Source organism: Phyllobates terribilis, unplaced genomic scaffold, assembly GCF_046119375.1.
Source record: "Phyllobates terribilis strain yellow unplaced genomic scaffold, ASM4611937v1 Scaffold_2__4_contigs__length_985480577, whole genome shotgun sequence".
NCBI classification, from domain to species: domain Eukaryota; kingdom Metazoa; phylum Chordata; class Amphibia; order Anura; family Dendrobatidae; genus Phyllobates; species Phyllobates terribilis.
In genome coordinates, this window is record NW_027362762.1 from 445,865,733 (window position 1) to 445,886,692 (window position 20,960).

The 20,960-nt window shown below is 40.3% G+C and overlaps 1 protein-coding gene across 7 annotated transcripts in view; it reads left to right on the plus strand.

Moving 5' to 3' along the window:
• Positions 1-20,960, plus strand: part of BCAS3 (BCAS3 microtubule associated cell migration factor) — a 1,370,469-nt gene that overhangs the window by 436,122 nt on the left and 913,387 nt on the right. For all 7 annotated transcript variants that reach the window (XM_073665482.1, XM_073665487.1, XM_073665488.1 and 4 more), the window contains one exon: positions 11,887-12,020. In XM_073665482.1, the coding sequence (XP_073521583.1) occupies positions 11,887-12,020 (134 nt within the window). The remainder of the gene's footprint in view (positions 1-11,886; positions 12,021-20,960) is intronic.

The window sequence follows — 20,960 nt, forward strand, 5'->3', positions numbered from 1 at the left end:
CTAGCCAGGTAAATGTTGCCGGAAATCACTGACAGTGGCATTTAACACACCCCGGCTGGAAGCACATCACAAGTCCCGCCCTTTGGCATCCCTGTCACATGATCACGAGGCACCGATGGATTGTTATGATAGCCGGAGGTCTGAAGAAGACCCCCGTGCCTGTCATTGTGAATCTCCTATGAATGCCAGCTCACGGCCGGCATTCATAGGAGATCATGATTTTTGCTACACATAGCAATGATGAAGCCCTGCTACGTGTAGCACCGGTGATCATATGATCGCAGCTTCAAGTCTCCTAAGGGGACTATTGAAGACAGTAAAAAGTAGAAAAAAAGTTTTAAAATATATTTTAAAAAATTCAACAAAAGTTCAAATCACCCCCTTTTACCCCATTAAAAATAAAACAATTAAAACAAATTAAAAATAAACATATCTGTTATCGTGTTCAGAAATGAAAAAAAAATCGAAAATCCAGAATTATATTGTTCACGAGAGCAAAACATTGCATCTACCCCAAAATGGTATCAATAAAAACATCAGCTCTGGGCATAAAAAAATAAGCCATCATCGAGTCCCCGATCACAAAAAATGGAGACACTATGGGTCTTGGAAAATGGCGACATAAGCTAATTTTTTTTTTTTACAAATTTCGGAAAAAAAATTCACCACTTAAATAAAAAAAAGATTCTATACCTGTTTGGTATCTGCAAACTCGTACTGACCTAAGAAATCATATTGCCAGGTCAGTTATAGCATTTAGTGAACATGGTAAATAAAAATCTCAGAAAACAATTATGGACTTGCACTTTTTCCAGTACATTATATGCTAAAATCAATCAAAAGTACAACTCATCCCGCAAAAAACAAGATTGATACGGCTATATTGATGGAAAAATAAAAACTTATGGTTCTGGGAAGAAGGAGAGCAAAAAACGAAAGCGCAAACATGGGAAATTGCAAGGTGGTGAAGGGGTTAATAGACTCACACTACATGACATGCACATACACACACATTTACTGAATAAAAAAGTTTGTGGGATTGCTTCTTTAAAGAGTTTTTCTTACTAAAGTAAGTGTTTGCACTTATTAATTGATGGAGGTCCAACTACCTGGACCCCAGGCCATTCTTAAAATCAAGTGATGCCGCAGCACCTCCACTGAATTTCTCTGCAGATAGATGCCTACAACCACCTACTATGCAGGTTACTGCAACACATCCCTTTTCACTTAAATTCGGCTATATTGTACACAAAATATGTGTTCCATCCCAACGTAATCATTAAAAGGCTTTTCCGGGCCCTCTAAGTTCCTCATCAGAATGTGCATGATACTTGCCAGTAACACACAAGGTAGGCATCCATCAACACAACGTCATCCGCACCTCCCGCTTCTCATTGAGGAAGTGAGAGGCACTGGGGAACCCTTTTAAAACCACTGCTAACTGTTACAAAAAGAAAAACATCTTGGGATGATGATTTTCTAGACTATGGCCTTCTAACACCCCTCATATCCTGTGCACATGGGAGGAATAATTAACAGTCATGATTATATAGAAATGCAATCATACATTCCGGCTACACCATTATCTAAAAAAATCAGCAATGGAATAATGAGAAAATAGATAAAAGACCAGTAAATGTACATTAAATACCTCTTGTTGTTGAGATTTTGGTGATCTAGTGTCCAAATTTAACATTTAGAAAGCCTCTCTGTTAAAGTTCAACTTCAGTCACCTCTCCTCCCTTTTTTTAACCCTTTTAAATGCAGTGACCTGTAAAGTCTTACAGTTTCAATGGTGACTGAGCAGAATTGCTTGGAAAATACTGATAAGTTGAGAGACTCTGGTTCATCAATATTAGAGATGTATTCTAAGGCCACGGCCCCATTATCAGTATTTGGTCAGTATTCGGTCAGTATTTTTTCTCAGGAGTGGGAGCCAAAACCAGGTGAGGAACAATCAGAGAAAAGGTATAATAGAAACAAGTCACCAATTCTGCATTTATCACCCACTCCTGGTTTTGACTCCCACTCCTGAGAAAAAATACTGACCAAATACTGATAGTGGGGCCGTGGCCTTATACAAACTTCCTTAGGCCTCCTTCACACGTCTGCTTAAAAAAATGTACGCATTAGACGGTCCGTTTTTACTCTTCGTGTGGTTTTCTGTTGGCTATCCCTATCTACATATGTACCATCTGTGTACAATACGTGTGTACGTGTGCACTATCCGTGTGTCATTCATGTGTACGTATCATTCATGTGCACCATCTGTCTGCTGTCCATATGCCGTCTGTGTGACACGTACTGGAATAAAATGCATTCAAGAATTTCTTGGTTTTTATGTATTAAAGATGTGCAAAGAAAATATATAGATTAGTAGATACTTAATAGATGGATAAATAGATAAACAGATAGATAAATAGATACAGTAATGGCCAAAAGTGTTGGTGCCCTCAAAATTGTTCCAGAAAAGGAAGTATTTCTCCCGGAAAATTATTCCAATTACATATGTTTTGTTATACACAGGTTTGTTTTCTTTGTGTGTATTATAACAACGCACAAAAAAAAGGCAAATTGGACAAAATTTCACACAAAACCCCAAAAATGGCTCTGACAAAATTGTTGGCACCTTTCCAAAAATGTGGATAAACAACTTTGTTTAAAGCATGTGATGCTCGTTCAAACTTACCTGTGGCAAGTAACAGGTGTGGGCAATATGAAAATCACGCCAGAAACCAGGTAAAAAGGGGAAAAGTTGACTCAATCTTTGCATTGTGTGTCTATGTGTGCCACACTAAGCATGGAGAACAGAAAGAGGAGAAGAGAACTGACTGAGGACTTGAGAACCAAAATAGTTGAAAAATATCAACGATATCAAGGTTACAAGTCCATCTCCAGAGATCTTAATGTTCCTTTGTCCATGGTGCGCAACGCAATCAAGAAGTTTACAACCCATGGCACTGTAGCTAATCTCCCTGGACATGGATGACAGAGAAAAATTGATGAAAGGTTGCAATGCAAGATAGTCTGGATGGTGGATAAGCAGCCCCAATCAAATTCCAAAGAAATTCAAACTGCAGGCTCAGGGTGCATCATTGTCAGCGTGAACTACTTGTCAACATTTGAATGAAATGAAATGCTGTGACGGGAGACCCAGGAGGACCCCACTACTGACTCAGAGACATAAAAAAGCTAGACTTCAGTTTGCCAAAATGAACGTGAGGAAGCAAAAATCCTTGTGGGAAAGCGTCATGTGGACAAATGAGACTAGGATAGAGATTTTTGGTAAAGCACATCATTCTACTGTTTGCCGAAAATGGATTGAGGCCTACAAAGAAAAGAACATAGTACCTACAGTCAAATATGGTAGACATTCAAAGATGTTTTGGGATTGTTTTGCTGACTCTGCACTGGGTGCCTTGACTGTCTGCAAGGCATCATGAAATCTGAAGATTACCAAAGGATTTTGGGTGGCAATGTAGTGCCCAGTGTCAGAAAGTTGGGTTTGTGTCCTAGGTAATGGGTCTTCCAGCAGGAAAATGACCCCAAAAATACTTGAAGAAGCATCCAGAAATGGAAATAAAGCCCTGGAGAGTTCTGAATTGGCCAGCAATTAGTCTGGATCAAAATCCCAGTGAACACCTGTGGAGAGATCTTAAAATTGCTGTTCAAGAGAAGGCACCCTTCAAATAAGAGAGACCTGGAGCCGTTTGCAAAAAGAAGAGTGGTCCAAAATTCCAGTTGAAAGGTGTAAGAGGCTTGTTGATGGTTATAGGATCAATTGATTGCAGTTTTTTCATTCCGAAGGGTGTGCAACCAAACATTAAGTTGAAGATGCCAATAATTTTGTCGGACCATTTTAAGGGTTTTGTGTGAAATTAATTCATGAGAACCTGACACATTGAACATGATCTGATCTTTACACAGCAAGGTGTAGAGCAGGAGAAGTTGTATAGATTAATATATTAGTTTGTAGCAAAAGATTCAGTATAACTTGTATCCATATTCATTGAAATCCCTGCTAATTATAGGCTTACTACTCAAGAGGTGGTCCTAATCAGTGAGTGATAGCCATCCATGTATAAATATGCATATTAATATAGCTGTCAATCACTGATTAGCTCCACCCCCTTGACTTCTGATTCCTCAATGATAGATTAGTGAAATTACTATCTATGCTGAATGTTTTCCACAATCATACACATTAATCTACTCAACTTCGTCTGCTCTATAACATGGTGCTCATAGATTTCCAAGTTTACAGGTTTCCTTTAAATAGTAGCATAAGTATTTTTTATAATGTTATATATTTGGTCACAATCTTTTGCGAGTACCCATGTAATTAAGAAGATCATATGCCCGAACAAATTCAAGGAGATCACTACAGCTCCTTTTTGCCCAAGTTAATTAACCAACTTGTAAATTCTTTACAACTTGTCTGGGTAGCAACTTATAGCATGTAGGGTGGAATTGCTAACAAAGGCAAGAGATACTACAGCACACTCATGCCCTTTCTGCATATGAAATACAAGCATACACTCGCTTACACACATATATAAAAATTACATAAATATATTTTCTACCAAAATAAGCATTGTGTGAGGAGAGAGGCAACTGTATGCCACTTAGTGTGTACTTTAATCCATGGAAATTTTGGTGATGCACTTAAAGGGAATCTGTCAGCAGGTTTTTTGCTATGTACTCTGAGGACAGCATGAAGTAGGGGTTAAAACATAGAATTCAAGGATGTGTCACATCATATGTCAAGCTGTGTGCTGTTTACTTACACTGAAGGTTTTATCACCTGGTGATTACAATTGCTGTGACTTGTGCTTGCAAGTCCAACTCCGCCTACTTCTCTGATAAGCAGCTCACCATCTATAGACAATACACATAGCGAGCCTGGTGTTTGCGGGGTTAGCATCATACTGCTTACAGATGAGGTAGCAAAATCTGATGACAGATTCCCTTTAATCAGATGACCAGAAGATGCTATGATTAAGTAATGTTCTAGTCTGAAACGCGTTTGCGTGCTTAGCTGCGATTGATCTCTTTGCACAAAACGTTTTGCTTTTACTTTCCCATGGTCAAAGCAATAATAACCATAACTTTTTATTTAATACAAAGTTCGCTATACACGTTTTTTTTTTACATTATGAGCTGGATTAGGCACCACCTTGTCATAACCTATGTAAACATTACATTTATATGAACTTATGTACTCTCCTCAACATTGAAATTGTAACTCCAAGAAGGAAAAGTTATGAAGTTATGGAAATCACAGGATCGATAGACATGTTATTGAAATGGAAATGACAAAATAGATAATTTTTAAAGCATTTCAATTTATTCAATAAATGCAAAAATACTCATTATTACTAGCCTTGGCATGCTATCAGTGAGGTTATTAATGGATGTCTGAGGAATGTTCTGCCATGCTGAATGCACTTAGCCACAGAAATCATCAAGATTCGCTGCTCACAGCTTCCTATGCAATTACTGACCAATGATGTCCCAGATGTGCATAATGAGAGACAAGTTCAGAGATGCCTCAGGCCATGGTAGCACATTTATGCCTCACAAGCTGCTCACATTAACACAAGCAACATGCGGCCTGGCTTTGTTGAGTTGAAAAACTGCTCCTTGGACACTTTTGAGAAATGGCCATACCACTGGTTTCACAACCAAATCAGTTTAATTCTGAGCTGTTAGTGTATCTTGATTGAAGATTAGAGGCATACGGCTACCGTGCATTATGCCAGCTAACACCATAATCCTGGGAGTAGAATAGCCGTGTGACGTTTCATGGTCAAGGCCTCTTTGTGGTGTTGCCAAGGCGGTCTCCAGACCAATTTCCGGCTATCATTGCTTCCCAAAATAAAAGCAGGACTCATTGCTCAAGAGAATAGACCTCCATTCCAGATGCCACTGCTATCTTGCTCTGCAGTATGATAGCCTTTTAGAGTGGTTGCGTGAAGTCAATGGATCACCTGTAGCTGGACGTCTGGCTCGTGGCCCAATGTTGTACAAACGCATTCTGATGGTTTGTGTACACTCTTTGAAACCTTAGGCTTGGTATATGACGTCCAATTTCACTCGCAGTTCAAAAAGGATCAATCGTGGTATGCAAATTTCCCAAATTTCCTGTCCCAGGAGCCATTTTGGACTTTTCTTCCATGGAGCACATAAATGAATGAATAGACACCTCACACTCCACCATGCCCCTCATCAAGATTAAAACAAAAAACGCCAGTCTTGATGAATCGAGGCTTTAATTTCTAAGCATTGTTTTTTCTTGCCCAACACAATATACATTACAGAATATGCAGCGCTACTAAAATAAAAGACTTCAAGATAAAAAAAAAGGAAAACATGAACAATGGCTATTTTTCTCTAGTGCCAGATCTTTGCTTTATAATGATTTCATCTTTGTTTTCTTTTGATGAAGGTGTTAAAGGAAACCCAAATTATAGGCTATGTTTTATGTCTTGCTGGCATAAACATATCTTTGGTATAGTATAACGGTTTCTGGTACAAGAAGACATGTGGCAAGCTAGGTGTTATAAATAGGATCTTCTGAACTTCACTGGTTTTCAACATTCCTAGTGGCTACTTGGGGAGTAAGATACAGTCTTTAATTATGGTCTTTCAGGCTAACCATCTGACGCCTGTTTCAAAGGACTTGCTGCCTTCTTAATCAGCCTCAATAAAATTTGCTAGCAAAGAATTTTCTGTACCACCAGCAGATTGGATCCTACCTTCTAAGCCAAGCTTCATCTATCAAATTCATTCTAGAAGAGCAAGTAGGAGAGAAAGAAAGAGGAAGCTCCCAGATAAACATACCGCAGCGCCTAAACTCCTAATCACTCTAGGCTTCCTCTTCCAGGGCCTATAATTAGAAGTCCTTCTCTTCCTTGTATTCCTGGTTGACGCAAATGCTTTTTGTGGCTTGGCACCTCATTTGGGGCGTGGGTTTAGTTTACTGCTCAGCCAGAGTTTGGTTTAGTCTTCTGATACAGCATAAATAGCTTTCAAGCCACAGTCTACATCTGTACACTTTTCTTCCTTTTATGTATATGTGCTCTGAATTTTTTTTCAAGTCCCTTCCTGAAAGCAGCTTATTGTTTGGTATTCAGTACGTGCGAAGGATAGGAAGTTGTAAATTAAAATAAAAAATATGTATGCCTCATTCCACTCCTGTATACAGTACAGACCAAAAGTTTGGACACACCTTCTCATTTAAAGATTTTTCTGTATTTTCATAACTATGAAAATTGTACATTCACACTGAAGGCATCAAAACTATGAATTAACACATGTGGAATTATATACTTAACAAAAAAGCGTGAAACAACTGAAAATATGTCTTATATTCTAGGTTCTTCAAAGTAGCCACCTTTTGCTTTGATGACTGCTTTGCACACTCTTGGCATTCTCTTGAAGAGCTTCAAGAGGTAGTCACCGGAAATGGTCTTCCCACAATCTTGAAGGAGTTCCCAGAGATGCTTAGCACTTGTTGGCCCTTTTGCGTTCACTCTGCGGTCCAGCTCACCCCAAACCATCTCGATTGGGTTCAGGTCTGGTGACTGTGGAGGCCAGGTCATATGACGTAGTACCCCATCACTCTCCTTCTTGGTCAAATAGCCCTTACACAGCCTGGAGGTGTGTTTGGGGTCATTGTCCTGTTGAAAAATAAATGATGGTCCAACTAAACGCAAACCGGATGGAATAGCATGCCGCTGCAAGATTCTGTGGTAGCCATCCTGGTTCAGTATGCCTTCAATTTTGAATAAATCCCCAACAGTGTCACCAGCAAAGCACCCCCACACCATCACACCTCCTCCTCCATGCTTCTCGGTGGGAACCAGGCATGTAGAGTCCATCCGTTCACCTTTTCTGCGTCGCACAAAGACACGGTGGTTGGAACCAAAGATCTCAAATTTGGACTCATCAGACCAAAGCACAGATTTCAACTGGTTTAATGTCCATTCCTTGTGTTCTTTAGCCCAAACAAATCTCTTCTGCGTGTTGCCTGTCCTTAGCAGTGGTTTCCTAGCAGCTATTTTGCCATGAAAGCCTGCTGCACAAAGTCTCCTCTTAACAGTTGTTGAAGAAATGTGTCTGCTGCTAGAACTCTGTGTGGCATTGACCTGACCTCTAATTTGAGCTGCTGTTAACCTGCAATTTCTGAGGCTGGTGACTCGGATAAACTTATCCTCAGAAGCAGAGGTGACTCTTGGTCTTCCTTTCCTGGAGCGGTCCTTATGTTAGCCAGTTTCTTTGTAGCGCTTGATGGTTTTTGCAACTACACTTGGGGACACATTCAAAGTTTTCCCAATTTTTCGCACTGACTGACCTTCATTTCTTAAAGTAATGATGGCCACTCGTTTTTCTTTACTTAGCTGCTTTTTTCTTGCCATAATACAAATTCTAACAGTCTATTCAGTAGGACTATCAGCTGTGTATCCACTAGACTTCTGCACAACACAACTGATGGTCCCAACCCCATTTATAAGGCAAGTAATCCCACTTATTAAACCTGACAGGGCACACCTGTGAAGTGAAAAAAAAATTTCCGGTGACTACCTCTTGAAGCTCATGAAGAGAATGCCAAGAGTGTGCAAAGCAGTCATCAAAGAAAAAGGTGGCTACTTTGAAGAACCTAGAATATAAGACATATTTTCAGTTGTTTCTCACTTTTTTGTTAACTATATAATTCCACATGTGTCAATTCATAGTTTTGATGCCTTCTGTGTGAATGTACAATTTTCATAGTCATGAAAATACAGAAAAATTTTTAAATGAGAAGGTGTGTCCAAACTTTTGGTCTGTACTGTATATAGTTGTAGATGAAAAATAACACATTTCTATTGGTGGGTTAGTGGTGTAACACGTCAATGGTATTGTTTGCTTTCTAAACTGCAATGATATCAGCAGAGCTGGCAACATTGTGACTGCTCTTAGAGCTTATGGATGAGACCATAACTAAGATATATATATATATACATTTATAACAAAAACACAACAGCTGAACCGCTACAACAGATATGGGGCACTACTATGCGGGATGCACGTGCAAACAATCCTAGTCCCCAAAGTCGGTATATTAAACTTCAAAAAGGGCTCTGAAGGCCGATGCAAATATTCTATTCTAAAGAGCTGGTTTTAGCATGAAAGATCTATTTTATGTATTATTTTTTATATTTTTAATATTCTCATTTAAATGGACATATATAATGTCACGCAAGGTGTGAGAAAGACTTAGTGCACCACAAAGGGAAGAGGGAAATGGAGCCCAGACACTAGGGAAAGGGGGAAGTGGAGACCTCCTAGGCTGATCTAATATCACCCTGCCTACACTAATGTCCCTATATTGGTTCTTCACTAATCGCCTCACGCGAACCTCGCCCTGTCTTTCCCTGGCGTTAGGCCCTTGCTAGGGAAGGGAGGGGGATGAGCGCTAGTCGATACCCTCTGACAACTAAAGACAACAATGGGGTACAAACAAGGGAAGATAGCTTAGCTTTAGTCGACTTCAGAGAGATGAACACCCGTCCTCATAGCTCCAGAGAGGAAGAAGTAATGCACTTTCTCTGAGTCTTCACAAGGGGTAATGTGAGTATTGCCAGCACCTCCCTCTAGCAGACAGCAGGTATTTTTACACCCAGGCCAGGGTGTTAATTAGCCAGAGGAAGTTAGCCGCTGGGTCCTAGAGAGACAGCCTCTAAGAAGGTGTCTGTAATGCCAATCGTAGAGTTCTCCTGCAATCAACTGCAGGGCGACTGTCTGTCACTTCTGACACACCCTTGACATATAATTATAGGATATTTTTTCATATAAAATGTCTGAGATTAGATCATGAGTTAAGAGAGAATGTAAAAAAAAAGTGTGTTTAGTTATGTTTTTTTTTTCTTTTTGTTACATATGCTCGATCACATAGTACAATATATGGACATACTGCATAATATCAACTTGTAGGAAGTAATGAAAATTACAAAAACCTAATGATTTTGTGCACATTAACTGTATATTAGTATGCAAATTGCCCACACCTCCCAAATTTCCTGGATCCAGCAGGATAGTCCTGTAAATGGAAAGCTGACCCTCTGTCCCGTAAGGCGGGGGTATGTCCCAACTTCAACTGTATCTGTGTCCTCACAGCACAGATACAGTTGAATATAATGTTGGAACACAGAACCATCATTTTGACCAGGTAGAGGTCACATGAGGTTCTCTGGTGGAATGCTTATGTGAGGTTCACTATGAGAATTTCATACTGTGTGCCTGGAATGCTGTGGGGGCATCATACAGAATTTTTGGGGGAAGGGAAGAGTCCATGCAGGGCAATATGCTGTGCACTGGGAAGATTGTGCGGCAATCATACTGTGTAGGGGGGTATTGTGGGGACATAATATTATGTGGGTGGTGACCGTGGGGTGAATCATAATGTGCAAGAGGGACTGTGGGAACATTATTCTGTATGTGAGGAGACATCATACTGTGTGTGGGGACTTTGGGGACATTATACTGTGTAGTGGGGAATCATACTGTGGGGAGGGGTATAAAGAAGAGATATCATACTGTGTAGCAGAGACTTTGGGGTTGTTATACTGTGTGTGGAAGGCTGTAGGGATATCATTTTGTGTGTATGTTATGTGAGGGCTGTGGAGGCAACACACTGTGTATTTATGGGGCACTCTGTGAGGGCATCATACTACATGGGGGCATCATACTGTGTGTGTGAAAATGTACTCTATTATTCTATGTGTGGGGCACTGTGGGAGTATTATGCTGTGTGTGGGAGGCAATGTTGGAGTATCATATATTATGGGTGGAAAGTACTACGGGGGCATCATGCTGTGACTAGAGCATTCTGTGTCAGGGCACTGTAGGAGCAGAATACTGTGTGTGGGCATTGTGGGGACATCATACTGTGAGTTGTGGAATGTACTGGGTCGTCTTCATACAGTCTGTGGGGGCATTGTAGGTATGACATGACACGATACACTTTATTGATCCTGAGGGAAATTACAGTATCACAGCAGCAGAACATAGACATGAATTACAACATAACAGTAGAATTTTTCAGGTATAATCTCATACATTCCTATTCATGACCGGTCAGTACGATATACAATTAGAACACCAATAATACACCAGTCACTTGGAGAATTTCACACTTAGGTAGTTGTTGTTCATTACCATAGCAGTCGGCACAAACGATTTTCGGTATCTTACCTTTTTACATCTTAGTAGGATTAGACGGTTACTGAAGGTGCTCCTCTGCCTCATGAACAGCTCATATAATGGGTATGCATTATTGTTCATTATCGCAAAACACCCGCACACTACTTCCCCAGCATATGATTGCAAAAAAGATGGCACTTGCCACTACGGACTGGTAGAACATTTTTAAAATTTTTCTACAAAAATTAAACTATCTTAGTTTCTCTAAGAAGTACAATTTTCTCATCTCCTTCTTGTAAATCTTCTACGTATGGCACCTCCATTACATTTTGCTGTCCAAGTGGACCCCCAAATATTTGTTGTCTACCTGCTCCACTTCCTGACCAGCAATAGTGACAGATAAACAGTCCATCTTTCTCCTGCTATAGTTCACCACCAGCTCCTTAGTTTTCTTTATGTTTAGTTGTAAATAGTTAGCCTGGCACCATATGGATACATTATTTAACACTGTGTGGGCGATAATTTATTTTCAGGTTATGTTTATTCAGTTTAAAATGACAGTATAATTGATGGTTGACTACTACTACTGCGACATGTTCCTTTTTGTTTTTTAATCCCCAAAAGTTGAATATCTTGAAACTGAACTAAGAACTACTAGAAGTTGAACTAACTTATACAATATTCCCTTTGTTTTTCTAGGTATGTTGCTGGTTACCTCTGATACACTTGGACATGATTTCCATGTATTTCAGATCCTTACTCATCCATGGTCTTCTTCTCAAAGTGCTGTTCATCACTTGTACACTCTGCATCGAGGAGAAACTGAAGCTAAGGTAATATTACTTTTGTAGGATGAAAAGAGGTTGTCCGGCCTTAGGGTACAAATCTGCAGTCCCTTTATGTGACTGCAGACTTGTGAGTCCTCATAAGTCGCCTACTGAGAGGATTTGTCCTTGTCGGGAGTGGCCTTTCATGTGACATCAAGTATGGAATTTGCATACTTCCAGCCACATTCTGATTAAATGTCTCCAGCCTTGCTTAATAAATACACTTAGAATTAGCGAGACCATGCACGTCTAGTCGGCATGTGACCACATGTATGCAAATCACATACTTGTGGTCACATGCTCACCGCTGCCAGCATCAGGGAATCCTCACAACATGTAGTGTTTGTACCCTGCAGTGATTGCAGACTTGTACCGTAGTACCGCACAACCTCATTAATGTAGACTTTTAATTCTCTTGTGCAATAAGGGGTTTTCTCCCTCAATTAATATTTATCATCTCTTTAAAAGACAAGCTGGGTAGACTAGACTTTCTTACCACGTGAAGTCTTGCTTGCTTGTTCGTCAGATGAAAGAACCTTTTTTGCAGGCATAAAATAATCATCGTTATGAAACAAAAAAGAGTTTCTTCAAATCTCCCTCAAGATAGTTAAATGGCCAAAATTATATAGGCCACATTAAAGGAAATGGTGAAAAAACAGCAAAAAGGAACCAAATGAATAAAAAAATATTATAGTTTATTACATAACAATTCATGACATAAAATATTGCACAGTAGAGGTAAGGGAAAAAAATGGCTAAAAATAAATAAATAGGGAATATGGAAACGCTAACCTCAAATGGGGAGGATCACCATCTCTCTAAATAAGTGGCAGAACAACCCCTGTAAGGCTGTGTGCCCACGTAGCGTTTTTCAAGCGTATATGCTGCGGAATTTCCGCAGCGTAAACGCTTGAAAAACGCATGTATATCCGCACCCCATGGTCCCCAATGGCATTCCGCAATGTCAATGCCCATGCTGCGGATTTTTCCGCAGTGTATATGCTGCGGTCAAAAATCCGCAGCATGTTCATTAATTTTGCGGAAGCGCAGCGGAATCAATGTGCGGATGGTACCCAAGTCTGGATGAGAGGAGACTCTCATCCAGACCTGGGTACCAAAGAACCTGTAAAAAAAAGAATAAAATAAAGTTTATACTTATCTTCTGATGTTTTCCCTCCGTCGCGCTGTTGTCTGAAGGACCTGCCACGTCATTGAGTCATGTGACCCACCACATGACTCAATGACGTCACCGCAGGTCCTGCACACAACAGCGTGAGCCGCTCAAGCCTCCGGACGGGGCAGAGAATGCATCAGAAGGTGAGTATAAAGTTTATTTTTTTATTTTTTACCATTCTGAACAAGTTGTCAAGCACTTTTCCAAGTGATGCTTGGAGAAGTGCTTGATAACCCGCATGCGGAAATGCATGCAAAGACGCCTCACAAACGCTTCTACCTGGCGGGAAAACCGCATGTAATATCCGCATGCGATTTTCCCGCCAGGGAGAAGCGTAAAAAATATGCTTCAGGTCCGCAACGTGGGCACATAGCCTAACTGTGCTCCAATGACGTAAATCAATTAAAGCCTAAAAAGGTATGAAGGTACTGGGCACATGCATAGATTGCTGTAATAGTTAATAAAGTTAAAAAGTGCAAAGAATAATGAAGTTAAAGCAACGAAAAATGCAGGCGCAATATAAATAACCATAGGCACGATTGTAGGAGTGTATATACAACACCAGAGCCACTCAGATAAATAGCCCAAAGCATAAATAAAGGGTACAGATCATGTATAGACAATACCTTGAGAGATGTTTAGGCAGGCAAGGCAAGCAAGCAAGGCTAGGAGGCGCACAGGCATCGCAATGTGCGTTTCACCGTACTGGACTTTGTCAGGAGGCGGCAAAAATAATCATCTTTATTGCCAGTACCTACCACCGTGTAAATAGGGGTCAACAACCTATTGTCTTATTATATAGCACTGTGTATGTACAATTACTCATTTTGCCTTTCTACTCAGTAAATCCTTCTGTTTTCCATTAGGTCTATGACATCACATGATTAAAAACTGATTAGCTGAATCCTTTTTAGCTCTATGTAGAAACAGGAGGTCCATTTTCCCTGCATGAGTCCTCACTAGAAAAGTCACTGGCAGGAGGGAGGAAAGGAGCATCTGGGTCAGGAGTTGAAGAGGGGGAATGATAAATGCATGGACAAGACACTTTCTGTTTCTACATAGAGCAGAGAAAAGAGAAGAATTAGCTGGGTAGAAAGGCAAAGGAGCAATTGTAAGTACACAGTGCTATATAATGTGATGTCTGCAATATATTAAGAGGGTAAAAACTTAGATGGGAGAACTGCTTCTTTAAGTCCACTAAATGAATCCTGTTTGTTAACTCTTTAAGTTGTATTTTAGTCTTGTTTGTAGTGTGGCTGTTATTTATCAAGTGTGTGTAGATGAGGAATAGCAGTATTTCTGGTCAATATATGACTTGTATTGCATACTAATAGTTTTTAATTATGCAGGCTCTAGTCACTAGCAGCTCAGGCACCCACTTTGTGTGTCTCTCTGCCTCTGTCTACCTTCGAGCACCCTCCCCATTGACTTTTATAGGCAGCAGCTCTGATCTTTTAGTGAACACAGGTCTGAGGACAAATGTGAGCAGTGAATTCAAAATGCAGAAGATGGGGTTGGTGGGAGAAGTGACCGAAAAATGAGGAAAGAGATATTTTTCTCTAATAATAAGATATTTTACAAAGTTTATCTTTGTTTATTCTACTGATTTATAAAAAAAATGAAATATTGTTACCCTTTAAGAAATCAATCTGACTATTTCTGTGTAAGGTAACAGAAGTGCTGCAATATTACCAAAATTATACCAAATATGGTTATGTTTGTAGTAGTAATCATATGTATAATGAAGAACCGCTGCTCAGTATGGAAGCATTCTCATTAGTTTCAAACAATGATGCAATCTTATGGTGCATTTAGACAGACCGATAACATTGGTATACAGAGATGTCTGAATGGTTTTATATTCCGTTTTTGGTGCTGATTAAGAATATGACTTTGGTTTTGCCAGATTGGATCTAGTGTCTGAGATATTTAATAGTTAATTAATTACAGAATTCTGGCTTCAAAAAGTGGCTTTTTTAGCATTGTGAGCCTAGAAATTGAAATGCAAAATAATTATATGGGATAATTCATTACCTAAGACACTGTTAAAGTGTCAAAAGACAGACTAAAAGACCAAAAGCTATTGCATTTTATCACTCACAAGTCGCATTAGGGGAATGCATTATTTTCATGGATGAATTCTCTCAAAAACTAGAACCAATTAAGCAAAAGTAATGGGATTTTTTTAATTCAGCGCCCTCAAAATACCCTAAATCCATTCAAAAAACCTTGGCACCTGAAAACAAAATTTGACGAAAGAGCATTCGTAAAAATGCGTGTTTCCTAATATTATCCTTTTTAAACATGCCAGCAATTACTCAACAAATGAGGAAAATGCTTCTTCATCGGATGATAGGTCTTTTTATGCTGACATAAAAAAATCATCTTTATTGCCAGTAGATTTCCCCGTGTAAATGGGATGTGCTGCCGATAATACAATGTATGAGGATAGAAACAATTACCATTTCCAATCGTTCTGTTCCCATCAGTATTCATCGGCCTGTGTAAACTGGCAAATTAACTTTTAAAAAATAGCTTGGCGCTCATCAAAGTGTATTGACGGGCTGAAATCAGCTTGTCTAAGTGTTTCATTAGTTGTTCGATGGCCATCATTTGCACCTCCTATATTGTATAATAATGTATGATAATGTCAGATAATATATTACTTTTCATTATATAAACAAGGGTGTCTTCCATTTATGATGTCAATATAAATGTTAAAACTAATCTGTCACACCCAAAACTCAATTTAAACGAATCAGACAGTCATAAAGGGGACTTGGCCCCTACAAAAATGCCTGTTGTGTAGAAAAACATGAAACAAAAACAGCAGACAGGAGGAAGGAATGTCTTCTGCGCCCACTGTACTCCTGGATTTACGCTGTGTGCGCTCCACTCCTGGACTGTTCAGGGAGCGGGCACTCTGGGCTAGCAAATGCTGTCAAGCTACATATGGGGAGGTGGTGAGGGATAGTAAGTGAAGGGGCAGGACGGTGCACATGACACTTGGTCTTGCCAGGAATGCACCAAGCTTTCTAATTTGCATAATGAATGAAGACTGTTATCTGCACAAGGAAGGGAGAACAAACTACACCACAGGCATGATTTTTTTTATAGGGGGTGATCTTGACTGATTACAATAAGTATAAATTTAGTTTTGAGGTGAAAGACTCAAGGTAAGTCATTGCTGAATCTCTGATCTATTACTGGATCTTTCCCACTTGTGGAGCACAAATACAAGCATGCTGCTCACAGTGCTGTAAATGCATGTTTCTATCTCCACAGTGCAGCTGTCCCTTGGCTGGAGTCCCATCATTGCTGTACTCTTAGCTGCAGCCTTCAGCTTGTAAGGGACCCTTTGCGGCGAGTTTTGCTTCGCAGTTCCTAAACACCCTGTTATGGTACTCCTTAGTGTGTGTGTGTGATCAGGGGGTTTGGTGATAACCTATATTCAGACCACAAGTGGTTTGATGGTACCGAGACCTTGAGAATATGCGATGAATCAGTGAGACCAGGATACGTTCTAAAAATATTAACATTTCTTTACTGGAATTCTTCAATCAGGATTTCAACAATTGATAGCAGACACAATACTTTCTATACAGTTCTTCTGCATCATGCAGAAGCTCCTTCTTTGAGATAATTAAATATGGCATTTCGATAGTATATGTACAATTCAAGAGTAACAGAGTAGTTCTCAAGCTTTCTCTGTTCTTACTTTCTTTGTCCTCCACTGCAATGAGTACCTGATGTTCCTTCCTGGTTGGAATAGGACTTCTCAACACCTCTAGAACCCCGGTTTACACTCTGCATTTTTTGTAGCCCACTCCTTCTAGCTGCCTAGGGGATTTCTGCCTCCCTCAGCTCTGTTTATTGCTATTGCTGGTACTCACTGATAGTGAAAGGAACCTTCTATATACTCCTCCGATCTCTGCACTCTGGCCGTATAGGTAATCAGTTGCTGAAACACTTGTTCTGGAAAGCTGCTATCCTTTCAAAAACTTCTGTCACTGAACACACTTTCCAATCTGCGGCCTACTCCTGCTAAACAATAATGCTTCTTTTCTCCTCAGTAGGTATTTATCAACTGCTTAACAACCAGGAACTAGCTTCCTGTGTGCCCATGTAACTCCTCCCAACCTGGACTGGCACTAACAGTTAACCCTGTCACCTCTGAGTAATCAGGAAAACTGCAGCACATTAGAATAAATCACATAAAACAGCAGGTCAATACAATAATAAAAGTCTTCAGAGAGGGTGTTTAGATGACTTCTCCACCTTTACAAGCTGACTATGGTCCATTCCTTGAGTCCAGTGGATGTTTCTCATGCACCAAAGGCCACTCTGTGCAGGCTCGGACTGGCCCTCCACAAGGTCCAAATCAGCTTCAAAAATCCAAGGAAATCCGAGGCACCAGAAAACTGAACCATTCTTGATTCATCTACCTCATTCGTAACTACTGCTGGTGCCTCCGATTTCCTTAGATTTATGCTCCATTCCTTCTAGCACCTCCTGTTGGATATGGTCTAGCCTAAATTCTCTCTAACTCCTGCAGATCTCATTAGATACAACCCTAGCAGTGTCCATACTGTAAAGATAGTCCCAGACTTTTACACAGCAAGTTTTTTATTATTAGCTTATTTATTATATTTAGCTTATATAGCGCCATTATATTCAACAGCTCTTTATAGACATTGTCATCACTGTCCCCATTGGGGCTCACAATCTAGATTCCTTATCAGTATGTCTTTGGAGTGTGGGAGGAAGCCGGAGTACACGGAGGAAACCCACGCAAACACGGGGAGAACATACAAACTCCTTGCAGATGTTGTCCTTGGTGGGATACAGCACTACTAGCATCACTCATACAGTAGGTACAGCCCAAGCAGTGTCCATACTATTGTTATTTTTCCTGCAGTGTCTATACAGTACAGATAGCTATTCCAATAAAAGAGATACACCCCTCCAATTATTCACTGCCCCCCATGCAAGGTTGAAGATGGAATTGAAGGAAATGATGGCTCTTACATGGCTTGGTGCATTTATTCATTCTTCTTCCCTTAATTATTATGTGCTATGCTTATAAGCCCATCTAACAACATTCACAATCATAACTGAGCTGCAAATGATTGTGGTGATGGGTTTATGTGATGTAAAAACATTCCGAATGGATACATTTTTGTTTTGCTCTTTTGTTGTCTTTTGTAAACTGTATGCTTCATATTTTGAAAACTTATGTTAAAGAATTGAAGTAATTAAGTAAAATAATATATGTAAATAAAAGTATGGACTTGTAATAAATGCCGTCCTTTATAAAATGTCAATAGTTTGATCTAGTATGATGAACTGTGCTTTTAAAGTTATTAGAAATGACTAATAAGTCAGAGTTCAAGATAATTGCGTGGTTGAGACAATGTGTAGCTGCCAAACCATTTTGGATCAATACTTAGAGAAGACTCCCGTATTGTGAGATTCTTTTATTTTGGTTAAATGCTATGCTTAACTTCATTGCAATGCAGTTGACCTTGTGACCTCTTTGTGGTTTTGTGGATAGATTACATAATACGTGTTTTTTATAATGGACCGGATGTATGCTTATTGGGTTTTTCAAGGGTTGCGTTCTATGGACATGGAGTACAAGTACACAGATCTATAACACTCATTCCCCTTTAATTAGGACTGATTAGAGGAGTTTTCCATATCAAGTGTACAGTACAGTGAATAAGTATATTTGACTTTTTGAGCTTATTACCTGCCTTATGCCTAACATTGTAAAGAAAGCCTTGACTATGACATTTCATTGATATCTCATAGGTAGCAGAGTACATAAAAATGTATTTTTTAAACAGAGTTCATAAATGTCCGACATGATTCCCTGCACTGTAGTACAAAAATGACATAACTTAGTCCAAAGTTTTCAGAACACTTTTATTTTGGCATTAGTTGTGACACTCCATGTGGTCCTGCACAATATAGTACACTGTTATATGCTGGGTTTTTCTGTCTGGCATATGGAACCCAGATTGGTGTACAATGTACCCAAAAATATCATTTGTGTTTTTAAAAAAAAAAAAGCAAACAGTCAAAATGATATGCAGTGCCCAGCATAAATTATATATTTGACCCCCTTTTTCAGTTTTTGAGGTGTACTCAGTTTCAGTATTAGTTTATAATTTATTACCTTCTAGGCTTTAAGTTAAGTTATACATTTTGCTTCATTAACATTTCTTTTATGTAATTTTTCAGTGTCTTTGATGTAAAAAGAGTTTTATCACCTGATGACTTCATGATGTAGACGTCCATAATGAGTGGAGTTTCATTTACATTCAATCTCTCATGGGTACACCTATTGTTCCTAATGACCTAATGACCCCAGCATTTAAGCTGTTAAGGTACCGTCACACTAAAGGCCCCGTCACATTAAGCGACGCTACAGCAGTCCCGACAACGATACGACCTGTCAGGGATCGTTGCGTCGCTATGTGGTCGCTGGTGAGATGTCAAACAGTCAGATATTCCCAACGACGCAGCAACGATGCGACGACCTGTAACGATCTGTATAACGATGCACGCCTATGTGTTTCTGTGTCTGAGTCGTTAACAAGGTCATTGGTAAGGTGTCAAACACACCGATGCATGCTACCCAGCGGGGCTTCAACGATCAAAGAAATGTCCAGACCATTCTGACACGACCAGCGATCTCACAGCAGGGGCCTGGTCGCTGCTACGTGTCAAAAGTAGCGAGATCACTGCTGAGGTAGCTGTTGCGTCACAAAACTTGTGACACAGCAGCGATCTCGCTAGCGATCTCGCTTAGTGTGACGGGGGCTTTAGCGACGCTGCAGCAATCCCTACAACGATACGACCTGGCAGGGATCGTTGCTGCGTCGCTATGTGGTCGCTGGTGAGATGTCAAACAGTCAGATCTTCCCAACGACGCAGCAACGATACGGCGACCCGTAGCGACCTGTATAACGATGTCAGCGGTCGTTGGGATCCTGTCACATAGCAGCTACTCTGACGATTCAGACCTCGACTTCTCAGTTCTGAGTCGCCAACGAGGTCATTGGTAAGGTGTCAAACACACCGATGCATGCTACCCAGCGGGACCTCAACGATCAAAAAATGGTCCAGGCCATTTTGACACGACCAGCGATCTCACAGCAGGGGCCTGGTCGCTGCTACGTGTCAAACGTAGCGAGATCGCTGCTGAGGTCGCTGTTGCATCACAAAACATGTGACTCAGCAGCGATCTCGCTAGCGATCTCGCTTAGTGTGACGAGGGCTTAAGGCTAACAGTTGCGCAGATTTGTTGTCATGGTAACCGGAAACCTAGCAATGGCCCCTTAAGATTGTATCCTAGTTTTCTTTTTAGAACCAAGGATGCCTGTCATAAGAATACAATCCATTGGCTTTTATTGTATTTCTGATGTTGGCAAAGGGCTTATTCCCAGTCTCTGTGGTCCCCCTCAACATAGTTGTTGGGATTGACTAGATGTCATGCTAGGTATGGAGATAACTCAGCGCATAACGACGGGAAAACGGGAGGGAGCCCTACAATTAGGAAAAGGGAGAGTGGAGACCCCTAAACAGATCTAAACAACAAACCCTAACTCTCCTATAAACCCTAAATAGGTTCTGCACCTATCGCCGAGCAGGAAACTTGGCCCTAGCTGACCCTAAGGCTAGGCCCTAGGTAGGGAGCGGGAGGGGTGAGCACTGAGTCAGCCCCACTACCAACTAAAGTACACACAGTAGAGACAAACAGAGGA